The 12,504-nt window shown below is 41.5% G+C and overlaps 1 protein-coding gene across 1 annotated transcript; it reads right to left on the reverse strand.

Annotated features, from left to right (window-relative positions):
• Positions 1-1,256: 1,256 nt before the first annotated feature.
• On the reverse strand, positions 1,257-2,206 carry LOC110573343 (olfactory receptor 10J1-like). The gene is given in 2 exon segments (XM_021681838.1): positions 1,257-1,945; positions 1,948-2,206. Coding segments are annotated over 2 exon segments (948 nt in total).
• Positions 2,207-12,504: the final 10,298 nt, after the last annotated feature.

Below are 12,504 nucleotides of genomic sequence, written 5' to 3' on the forward strand. Positions count from 1 at the left end.
GGAGAGGCTTTCAGGAATGGGCTGCTACAATGAGCGGGACCCCCAAAGAGAGGATCTCCATTGGGGTTTTCCAAGATGTAGGCCTATGAGAGTGTTTCCCTTGAACCAGGCTCAGAAAGGATTCTGAGGTGCTCTCATGGAACCCAGATAAGGGCAATAATGAGGCAGCTGCTGTGAGGAGGCAAAACTTTTATTCTTTCAGGTAATGCTGCATAAACATGAAAGTTTCTCTTCTTGGCCCTCTACCATTAGGGATCCCAAGTCGCTTGTCCGACAGGCACTCTCAATGCACCTTCAGTGGGAACACTTGGACTGTCCTTGAGCAGGAAGAGGATTGCGTTTAGACAAGTGTTCAAACTTAGAGTTTAAAGTAGGCACCCAACTGTTGACAGAAAATGAGTTCAGCAATGCAGAAATGAAGAGCGTGAAGACAAGACACGCGTCTCTGCTCAGACTCCACATATGCTAATTATCCAGATCTGAGACAGCCAGAGTTAGGTGGGAGGTGGGGTTAATAAATTTAATTTCAGAAAAGGTCTTCAGATATCCCCACGCTCGTGAACGCAGCACAGCGCGTGCATTACCCCCACAGAGAGCATCTCTAACTGCAGGGAAATGCAGCTGCCAGATGTGACAAGTTACTTACTCACATGTGAATATATGAGACTCACCAAGGAAACAGTTCTAATGTGAGCTTCAATAAAATTGGAAAAAAATTTCATGGGTCTCCAAGGCAGGTGAGAATGTTAAAGCAGAGAATATTTCTTCTGGAATGTCAGGGTCTATTACTCTTGTCACTGCCCAAAGGAGAAAGTGATGATAAGTAGGAAGGTAGTTCTGACTGTGTTTCCAGAACATCCTGTGCACCAGCCATGCTCTCTTTACGTTTCAGAGCTCAGGATCTATCTGACACTCAGGTTGCTCTCTCAACTCCTCCCTTCAAATAGGTGTCATACAGCCTAGGTTCCTGCCACCAAAAACTGATAACAATCAGCCACCCTCTTGCTTGTTATTCCCTACCAGCTCTCCATCTTCCGAGCAGCACCTGACACCTCCTCTGGTGTTAACCTCTGAGATTAGTAGAAGGCATGGAGCATGATGATGAAAATGAACTTCAAGTCAGGGAAACTCTGGGCTCCTCACTGCAGCCTTACCACCACATTCTGCAACTCTTTCTGGGTAGAGAATGAATGACATGATCAAAAAACAATTTTTTTTCGAGATTATGAAATACCCAGAAGATGACAGGCTATGTGTCAAACTACCATAGATCCTAGGGCAAGAGGATTTTTGCTAATAGCATGGTGAAGAGCATCCTTGACCTCCTTGTTCCTCAGGGTGTACACCACAGGGTTCAGCAGGGGAGTGATGACGGTGTAGGTCACTGAGATCAGCTGATCCTGATCCCTGGTATTTTCAGACTTGGGCTTGAGGTAGGCAATGGAGGCACAGCCATAGTGGACAATGACCACTGTGAGGTGGGAGGCGCAGGTGGCGAAAGCCTTCTTCCGGCCCTGGGCAGAGGGGATCTTGAGGATGGTGGAGATGATGAGGATGTAGGAGATGAAGACCAGCCCCATGGGCATCACAATAACAAGCGAGCTGATGATAAAATTAATTATGTCATGTAGAGTGGTGTCTGCACAGGAGAGTTTCATAACTGGGCGGATGTCACAGAAATAATGGGCCACTTCTCTGTCACAAAAGGGCAGCCTGAACACAGAGGAAATCTGAATTATGGCCACAAACAGCCCAAAGCTGAAAGCCCCCCAAACGAGCAGGGCACACACCCTCTTGTTCATGAGGACTGTGTACCTTAAGGGGTTGCAGATGGCCACGTAGCGGTCGTACCCCATGGCCGTGAGCAGGAAGCAGTTGTTGATGGCCAAGGTGAGGAAGAAGAACATCTGGGTGGCACAGCCAGCCAAGGAGATGGGTTGGCTAAGACCTGTAAGGCGCAGAGCATCCGCGGTACAATGACCAGTGTGTACATGGTCTCGGAGGTGGAGAGCACACTGAGGAAGAAGTACATGGGTGTGTGGAGATGACGAGCAAAGCTGATAATGGTCACAGTGATGACATTGCCAGCCAGAGTTAAAAGGTACAACGTAAGAAATATCACAAAGAGGATGACCTTGTGTTCTTGGAAGCTGGAAAACCCCTGGAGAATGAATTCACTCACCACTGTGTGGTTCTTGGTCTTCATGGATGAATTGCTGCGTCAATACGATGGAGACTCAGGCCCGTCAGTGAGTCAGAACATGCCTGTGCCCTGTGCCTGCTCAGGACCAGAAGGGGCAACAAGGACCTGCTCCACGGGATGTGTCAGGTGCATGGGTCCTCCTGTGCCCCAGGAGGGAAAAGGCAGAAAACATAATCAGGAAGCAATTGCATGTACAAGGAGTTTTGTATAAAAGCACAGAAGAAGAAACGGATGGGATAGGGTAGCAGGAAGGATACCTGGGCTAGTTTGGAAGAGGTTTCCTCATGAGCCAGAACATGGGTGTTTGGAGGCAACTGGAGCTAAAGAATTAGAAAATGCATAATTTTGAGAAGAATTTTCTCATGAATTACAGTTTCAGATTTTTATTTACCTAAAACAAATTGGCCAACCTCTTCCACTTTGTTGAAGTCACAATTTTGATCATCTTCTTAAAGATCTTACCTTCCGAGTTGCTAACTGGGACAACGCTCTCTGCTCTGAGGGGACCTGAGTGTTTGTTCTGTCCCTGTTCCACCTGTCTACGTCTTTTCGTGAACCCTTTTCACAAATCATTCAACTGCTTCAAACCTGACTGCCCTCCCGAATGTAGTTTTTAACCAGACACATTCCCCCTCTTTCTTGGGTACTGACGGAGCCTCCTCTTGCTCGGAGGGACCTCTCAGGACCAGCTGGGCCCTGTCGATGCACGCCTTGTGTGTGTAGGTCAGTTACTAAGTGTTGGTTCTCCCACACTGTGTGTATTTTCGTGTTTTGCAGCTGGTGCTTGGACATGAATTTTCACAGGTGGTCTGACTCATGACTAGACTCTGAGCTCTCTTTTCTAATTTCTTTAGAATAATAAACTGTACCTCTGGGGAAACAAGTTTGCATACCCTCTCTCACTATCTGGGGAGTTTGAGAGATCAACAAGTTCTCATTTAAAAAAAAAAACAGTTTAATAATAATAACAATAATAATAATAACAACCAGGATAATTCCTTATGGCACTTTTTGGTTTATGAAGAGTGTTTATATGTATTATTTAACAGCACATCAATCCCATCTGTTCAATAACTATCTTCATCTTGCAGATGGGGAATCTAAGACACCTAGGGTTCGCTGGTTTGCCCAAAATTAGTAAGTCATAGATCCAATCTTCTCATTTTAAGGCCAGTGTGAATTGCCTTTACCACAACTGCCTGAAGAAGCATCATGGCTACAAAACAGGGGAGAAAGAAGACACTTTTTTCCCCTGGCTTTTATTGAAAAGAATTAAAGGATTTTCCTCACTCTGGGAATGAGATTACATTGGGAAAAAAAAATTGGAAAAACTGGAAAACATTGGGGAAACCGGAAAAATTTTAGTATGTTTACCTTGATAAGTAAATGAAAAATTAGCATATTAGTGACCATGAGTGTCCATTCTCCTTGGCTTAATACTTCTGCTGCCAATTACTTACTTTAAAGAAATAATCAGAGAGATGTATCAGGATATATGTGTAAGAAGCTTTTATGATATTATTTATAATAATGAATACCAAAAACAATGTAAATAAGTAAAGGAATAATGAATTATAATACACCCATCTGATGGGAACTATGGAGCTATTAAACATCTAATGTTCTGACATGGAAAAATATGATAGGTAGATAGATAGATAGTCCATAATTTTTCAAAAATAAAAAGAAAAGAAGAAGGAATAAACAATGAAGGGAAACATGGAACAGTACACACACCATTAAAAATGGGTTAGAAATAAATATACCAAAATGCCAAAAATATTTTTTTCTGGATAGTGAATGGAGAATCTTTTTTTTTGAATTGCCTTATTTTTTTTTTCTTTTTTTTTTTTTATTCTTATGTTAATCCCCATACATTACATCATTAGTTTTAGATGAAGTGTTCCATGATTCATTGTTTGTGCATAACACCCAGTGCTCCATGCAGAACGTGCCCTCCTCAGTACCCACCACCAGGCTAACCCGTCCTCCCACCCCCCTCCCCTCTAGAACCCTGTTTGTTTTTCAGAGGCCATCGTCTCTCATGGTTCGTCTACCCCTCCGATTTCCCCCAGTTCATTCTTCCCCTCCCGCTACCTTCTTCTTCTTCTTTTTTTTTTCTTAACATATATTGCATTATTTGTTTCAGAGGTACAGATCTGAGATTCAACAGTCTTGCAAAATTCACAGCGCTTACCAGAGCACATACCCTCCCCAGTGTCTATCACCCAGTCACCCCATCCTTCCCACCCCACCCCCCACTCCAGCAACCCTCAGTTTGTTTCCTGAGATTAAGAATTCCTCATATCAGTGAGATCATATGATACATGTCTTTCTCTGTTTGACTTATTTCACTCAACATAATACCCTCCAGTTCCATCCACGTCGTTGCAAATGGCAAGATCTCGTTCCTTTTGATGGCTGCATAATATTCCATTGTATATATATACAACTTCTTCTTTATCCATTCATCTGTTGATGGACATCTTGGCTCTTTCCACAGTTTGGCTATTGTGGACATTGCTGCTATAAACATCGGGGTGCACGTACCCCTTTGGATCCCTACTTTTGTATCTTTGGGGTAAATACCCAGTAGTGCAATTGCTGGATCATATGGTAGCTCTATTTTCAACTTTTTGAGGAACCTCCATACAGTTTTCCAGAGTGGCTGCACCAGCTTGCATTCCCACCAACAGTGTAGGAGGGTTCCCCTTTCTCCGCATCCCCGCCAACATCTGTCATTTCCTGACTTGTTAATTTTAGCCATTCTGACAGGTGTGAGGTGGTATCTCATTGAGGTTTTGATTTGGATTTCCCTGATGCCGAGCGATATTGAGCACTTTTTCATGTGTCTGTTGGCCATTTGGATGTCTTCTTTGGAAAAATGTCTTTTCATGTCTTCTGCCCATTTCTTGATTGGATTCTTTGTTCTTTGGGTGTTGAGTTTGATGAGTTCTTTATAGATTTTGGATACTAGCCCTTTATCTGATATGTCATTTGCAAATATCTTCTCCCATTCTGTTGGTTGTCTTTTGGTTTTGTTGACTGTTTCCTTTGCTTTGCAAAAGCTTTTTATCTTGATGAAGTCCCAATAGTTCATTTTTGCCCTTGCCTCCCTTGCCTTTGGCGATGTTTCTAGGAAGAAGTTGCTTCGGCTGAGGTCAAAGAGGTTGCTGCCTGTGTTCTCCTTTAGGATTTTGATGGACTCCTGTCTCACATTGAGGTCTTTCAACCATTTGGAGTCTATTTTTGTGTGTGGTGTAAGGAAATGGTCCAGTTTCATTCTTCTGCATGTGGCTATCCAATTTTCCCAACACCATTTGTTGAAGAGACTGTCTTTGTTCCATTGGACATTCTTTCCTGCTTTGTCAAAGATGAGTTGACCATAGAGTTGAGGGTCCATTTCTGGGCTCTCTATTCTGTTCCATTGATCTATGTGTCTGTTTTTGTGCCAGTACCATGCTGTCTTGATGATGACAGCTTTGTAATAGAGCTGGAAGTCCGGAATTGTGATGCCGCCAGCTTTGCTTTTCTTTTTCAACATTCCTCTGGCTATGCGGGGTCTTTTCTGGTTCCATACAAATTTTAGGATTATTTGTTCCATTTCTTTGAAAAAAGTGGATGGTATTTTGATGGGGATTGCATTGAATGTGTAGATTGCTCTAGGTAGCATTGACATCTTCACAATATTTGTTCTTCCAATCCATGAGCATGGAATGTTTTTCCATTTCTTTGTGTCTTCCTCAATTTCTTTCATGAGTATTTTATAGTTTTCTGAGTACAGATCCTTTGTCTCTTTGGTTAGATTTATTCCTAGGTATCTTATGGTTTTGGGTGCAATTGTAAATGGGATCGACTCCTTAATTTCTCTTTCTTCTGTCTTGTTGTTGGTGTATAGGAATGCCACTGACTTCTGTGCATTGATTTTATATCCTGCCACTTTACTGAATTCCTGTATGAGTTCTAGCAGTTTGGGGGTGGAGTCTTTTGGGTTTTCCACATAAAGTATCATATCATCTGCAAAGAGTGAGAGTTTGACTTCTTCCTTGCCAATTTGGATGCCTTTGATTTCTTTTTGTTGTCTGATTGCTGTGGCTAGGACTTCCAATACTATGTTGAATAGCAGTGGTGATAGTGGACATCCCTGCCGCGTTCCTGACCTTAGGGGGAAAGCTCTCATTTTTTCCCCATTGAGAATGATATTCGCTGTAGGTTTTTCATAGATGGCTTTTATGATATTGAGGTATGTACCCTCTATGCCTATACTCTGAAGAGTTTTGATCAAGAAAGGATGCTGTACTTTGTCAAATGCTTTTTCTGCATCTATTGAGAGGATCATATGATTCTTGTTCTTTCTTTTGTTAATGTATTGTATCACATTGATTGATTTGCGGATGTTGAACCAACCTTGCAGCCCAGGGATAAATCCCACTTGGTCATGGTGAATAATCCTTTTAATGTACTGTTGGATCCTATTGGCTAGTATTTTGGTGAGATTTTTGCATCCATGTTCATCAGGGATATTGGTCTGTAATTCTCCTTTTTGATGGGGTCTTTGTCTGGTTTTGGGATCAAGGTAATGCTGGCCTCATAAAATGAGTTGGGAAGTTTTCCTTCCATTTCTATTTTTTGGAACAGTTTCAGAAGAATAGGTATTAATTCTTCTTGAAATGTTTGGTAGAATTCCCCTGGGAAGCCATCTGGCCCTGGGCTTTTGTGTTTTGGGAGATTTTTGATGACTGCTTCAATTTCCTTAGTGGTTATAGGTCTGTTCAGGTTTTCTATTTCATCCTGGTTCAGTTTTGGTAGTTGGTACATCTCTAGAAATGCATCCATTTCTTCCAGGTTATTTAATTTGCTGGCATAGAGTTGCTCATAATATGTTCTTATAATTGTTTGTATTTCTTTGGTGTTGGTTGTGATCTCTCCTCTTTCATTCATGATTTTGTTGATGTGGGTCATTTCTCTTCTCTTTTTGATAAGTCTGGCCAGGGGTTTATTAATCTTGTTAATTCTTTCAAAGAACCAGCTCCTAGTTTCGTTGATCTGTTCTACTGTTCTTTTAGTTTCTATTTCATTGATTTCTGCTCTGATCTTGATTATTTCTCTTCTCCTGCTGGGTTTAGGCTTTATTTGCTGTTCTTTCTCCAGCTCCTTTAGGTGTAGGGTTAGGTTGTATACTTGAGACCTTTCTTGCTTCTTGAGAAAGGCTTGTATTGCTATATACTTTCCTCTTAGGACTGCCTTTGCTGCATCCCAAAGATTTTGAATAGTTGTGTTTTCATTTTCATTGGTTTCCATGTATTTTTTTAATTCTTCTTTAATTTCCTGGTTGACCCATTCGTTCTTTAGTAGGATGCTCTTTAGCCTCCATGTATTTGAGTTCTTTCTGACTTTTGTCTTGTGATTGAGCTCTAGTTTCAAAGCATTGTGGTCTGAAAATAGGCAGGGAATGATTCCAATCTTTTGGTACCGGTTGAGACCTGATTTATGACCTAGGATGTGATCTATTCTGGAGAATGTTCCATGGGCACTAGAGAAGAATGTGTATTCCGTTGCTTTGGGGTGGAATGTTCTGAATATGTCTGTAAAGTCCATTTGGTCCAGTGTGTCATTTAAAGTCTTTATTTCCTTGTTGATCTTTTGCTTAGATGATCTGTCCATTTCAGTGAGGGGGGTGTTAAAGTCCCCCACTATTATTGTATTGTTGTCGATGTGTTTCTTTGCTTTTGTTATTAATTGGCTTATATAATTGGCTGCTCCCATGTTAGGGGCATAGATATTTACAATTGTTAGATCTTCTTGTTGGATAGACCCTTTAAGTATGATATAGTGTCCTTTCTCATCTCTTATTACAGTCTTTGGTTTAAAATCTAATTTGTCTGATATAAGGATTGCCACCCCAGCTTTCTTTTGGTGTCCATTAGCATGGTAAATGGTTTTCCACCCCCTCACTTTCAATCTGGGGCTGTCTTTGGGTCGAAAATGAGTCTCTTGCAGACAGCATATCGATGGGTCTTGTTTTTTAATCCAGTCTGATAGCCTGTGTCTTTTGATTGGGGCATTGAGCCCATTTACATTCAGGGTAACTATTGAAAGATAGGAATTTAGTGCCATTGTATTGCCTGTAAGGTGACTGTTACCGTATATTGTCTGTGTTCCTTTCTGGTCTATGTTGCTTTTGGGGTCTCTCTTTGCTTAGAGGACTCCTTTCAAGATTTCCTGTAGGGCTGGTTTTGTGTTTGCAAATTCCTTTAGTTTTTGTTTTTCCTGGAAGCTTTTTATCTCTCCTTCAATTTTCAATGACAGCCTAGCTGGATATAGTATTCTTGGCTGCATATTTTTCTCGTTTAGTGCTCTGAATATATCCTGCCAGTCCTTTCTGGCCTGCCAGGTCTCTGTGGATAGGTCTGTTGCCAATCTAATGTTTCTACCCTTGTAGGTTACATATCTCTTCTCCCGAGCTGCTTTCAGGATTTTCTCTTTGTCTATGAGACTCGTAAGTTTTACTATTAGATGTCAGGGTGTTGACCTATTTTTATTGATTTTGAGAGGGGTTCTCTGTGCTTCCTGGATTTTCATGCCTGTTTCCTTCCCCAAATTAGGGAAGTTGTCTGCTATAATTTGCTCCATTATACCTTCTGCCCCTCTCTCTCTTTCTTCTTCTTCTGGGATCCCAATTATTCTAATGTTGTTTCGTCTTATGGTATCGCTTATCTCTCGAATTCTGCCCTCGTGATCCAGTAGTTGTTTATCTCTCTTTTTCTCAGCTTCTTTATTTTCCATCATTTCATCTTCTATATTACTGATTCTCTCTTCTGCCTCATTTATTCTAGCAGTTAGCGCCCCCATTTTTGATTGCACCTCATTAATAGCCTTTTTGATTTCTACTTGGTTGGATTTTAGTTCTTTTACTTCTCCAGAAAGGGTTTCTCTAATAACTTCCATATTTTTTTCAAGCCCAGCTAGTATCTTTAAAGTGATGATTCTAAACTCTAGATCTGACATTGTACTAATGTCCGTATTGAGTAGGTCCCTGGCAGTCGGTACTACCTCTTGTTCTTTTTGTTGAGGTGATTTTTTCCGTCTTGTCATTTTGTGCAGAGGAGAATAGATTAATGAGAGAACAAAATGCTAGCAGAGTAACAACGTCCCCAGAAAATATACTCTAAACAAATCAGAAAAGACCTGAAGCAGTGGGAAAAGAAAGGGAAAGAGAGAAAAAAGAAAAAGAAAAAAAAGAAAAGATAAAGATAAAAAGAAAAAGAAACAAAACAAAACAACAACAACAACAACAACAAAACCAGAATGTGATCATATATGATCAGGCTGGTATATAGATCAGTGCCACACACTAGATTTGGGGTGTATTTTGGTCTTTTAGGAGAAAGTACCTCCCAAAATTTTAAAGAAAGACAAACATATATGTATAAAAATAAGGGTTGATATGATGAAGGGATGGAATATGACTGTAAAGATGGAAATTATAAAAAATTTTATAAAAGGAATTGATAAGAAGTTGTTTGAAAAAAGAAAGAAGAGGATTTAAAAAAAAAAAAAGGGAGAGGATGTGATCAGGCAGGGGAACAGAAAACACCATATACTAGAGATTTAGGGTATATTTTGATCTGTTAGAAGAAACTATCTCAAAATTTTAAAGAGAGAACAACTTATATATATAAGCCAAAAATATGGGTAACTACTATGAAGGGATAGAATATGACTCTAAAAATGAAAAATAAAAATGTTTTTTTTTTTAAAAAAAAGGGATTGATAAGATGTTGGTTGAAAAAGGGAAAAAGAAAAATTCAAAAAGAATAAAAAAAGAAAAAAAGACAGTTAAAAAAAAATTAACTTTGAAAGACTACAGAATCATGGTAAAAAAGCCATGAATTCTACGTGCAGTAGTCCCCTAGAGCTGGAGTTCTGCCGTTCTCATTGATGGGTAAACTTGGTCTTGGCTGGCTGTTCTCGCTGATCTTCTGGGGAGGGGCCTGTTGCCGTGGTTTCCAAATGTCTTTGCCGGAGGCAGAATTGCCCCGCCCTTGCCCCCTCCCAGCTAAGTAATCTGCTCAGGTTTGCTCTCCGGGGCTTTTGTTCCCTGCGAGCTTTCCGTGCAGCTTTGGAGGCGGAGAGTGAAAATGGCGGCCTCCCAATCTCCGCCCCGGAGGAGCCGAGAACTCGGGGTCCCGCTTCTCAGTGAGCCCCCAGAGAAAAGCCGTCAGTCACTCCCGTCTCCCCGGTCTCCAGCCGCACTCCGTGCTCACCGGCCTGTGACCGCGCGTTTCTATCTCTGGCACCCGACCCCGGGTGGAGTCTCCAAACCCAGCAGATCCCTGCGGTGCACTCCCGCGCGGCTCCTCCCGGGGGAGGAAGGTGAGTCTCCCCGGATCTGCCGCTTGTTGGGTCCCTGCTGGAGGAGCAGGGGCCCGACTGTGCCGCGGATCACGGTTTATGGCAACCCCGAGCTGAGAGCCCGCTCCTGGGCTCCGCCTCTGCAGCCGGCTTCCCTGCTCCGATACCTGGGAGCTCCGCCACACTCGGGCACCCCCGGTCTTTCTGTGACCCGTGGGTCCTGAGACCACACTGTCCCGGAGGGTTCCACCCCCCGCTTAGCCACCAGAGTGACGTCCCTCAGTGGAGCAGACTTTTAAAAGTTCCGATTTTGTGCTCCGTGGCTCTATCACTTGCCAGAAGCGGCCATCAGAGGCCCCTCCCCCGCCGTCTATCCTCCCGAATATCGCCTCGGATTCACTTCTCCGCACGTCCTACCTTCCAGAAAGTGGTCGCTTTTCTGATGAGAGAGTTGTTGCTCTTCTTTTCTTCGATCTCCTGTTGGGTTTGTAGGTGTTCAGCATGGTTTGATCCCTATCCAGCTGAATTCCTGAGAGGAGACGAAATCCAGGTCTCCTACTCCTCCGCCATCTTGCTCCGCCTCGTGAATGGAGAATCTTAAATGACTTTTCTTTTTATCTTCTCTATATAATACAGATTTTCTTAATTATTTCTCTTCTAAACATACCAAAAAATAACTGTTAAATTCTTCTTACAATGAGACTCCATAATGAGGCTGCAGTGAGGATTGAAGAGAAAAGGAAAGAGAAAAGGTAAATGTAGTGGGTTAATTTACCTTGGAGAAGAGAAAGCTGACAGTATCATGTAAGACCAAGTTAGTCTCCGAACAGGAATGTCATAGAAATTTGAGCACCCAACAGTCAGATCCAGAGGAAATTAACTTTGGTTTTTAAAGAAAGATTGTAGTTGGAAAAAGAAAACCTTTCTGAACAGTGTTGGAAGTGAAGTATGGCACGTGAGGCACTCATCTTGGATGCAACATTTAGGGGAGCACCAAAAAAACTCAGTGATCAAGATGAACACGATTTTGATGCAGTATTTTTTTTAAAAAGCTAATGCAAAAATCCATGATGAACAAAATATTAAAATTTTAAATAGAGACAAAATAAAAATTCTGACTATCACCACAGTGGGATGCAAGCAGCTAAATGAGGGCAGATTTTGGAATTTCCTTACTAAAGATTTTGAGGAACAGAAAAATATAAAATATTTTCAAAATATAGGGGGAAATGGAGAACAAATTATGTGTTCATTTTCTTTTGAGATGTGGTGATAGGCTAGTCTTGAAACCACTGCTGTTTAACTGAGATTCATGATGTGTTACTGAACAAGATAAAACCCCAATCTTATGTAACTGGAAAATCAATCCTACCTCCCAATCCTACCTCCCAATCCTACCTCCGCTAAGGGAGTTGAGAAGATAAGCAAGGATATAGAAGAAAAAAGATCGAATTGAGCTTGTGCCTCCCTCTCCTCTCTCATCACCCCCTCGGGAAAACGAGGACTCATCCAGACGGCAAAAACCTGGTGAGTGTTAACACCATGATAGTAAGGTCATGACAGCAGAAACAAAATGGCAGCCTACTTCTGTGGAATCCAGGTCACCAAGAAGAACAATACTTTACACCACTTGCTGTTTTCTTGGATTCTGGATCTTTAGCCAGAAATATCCCTCTACCCTGAAAAAAAAAGTCAAAATATTTCCTTCTAGAGTAATCATGTTCTGCTTAGACCTGACAAGCAATCTTGGGCAAGGGGTTAATCTTATCTATTTCATTATTCAAGTCTTCCCAATGGGAAGCAAGCTGGGAAAAACCATGTGCTTGGTGGCGCTAAGTCCTTTAATATAATGGAATCACAAGACCTTAGTACTAGGAGGTAATTTTATTTTATTTTATTTTATTTTTTTTTTTTTTTAAGATTTTATTTATTTATTCATGAGAGAC

The sequence above is a fragment of the Neomonachus schauinslandi genome, chromosome 6 (assembly GCF_002201575.2).
Source record: "Neomonachus schauinslandi chromosome 6, ASM220157v2, whole genome shotgun sequence".
Classification (NCBI taxonomy): domain Eukaryota; kingdom Metazoa; phylum Chordata; class Mammalia; order Carnivora; family Phocidae; genus Neomonachus; species Neomonachus schauinslandi.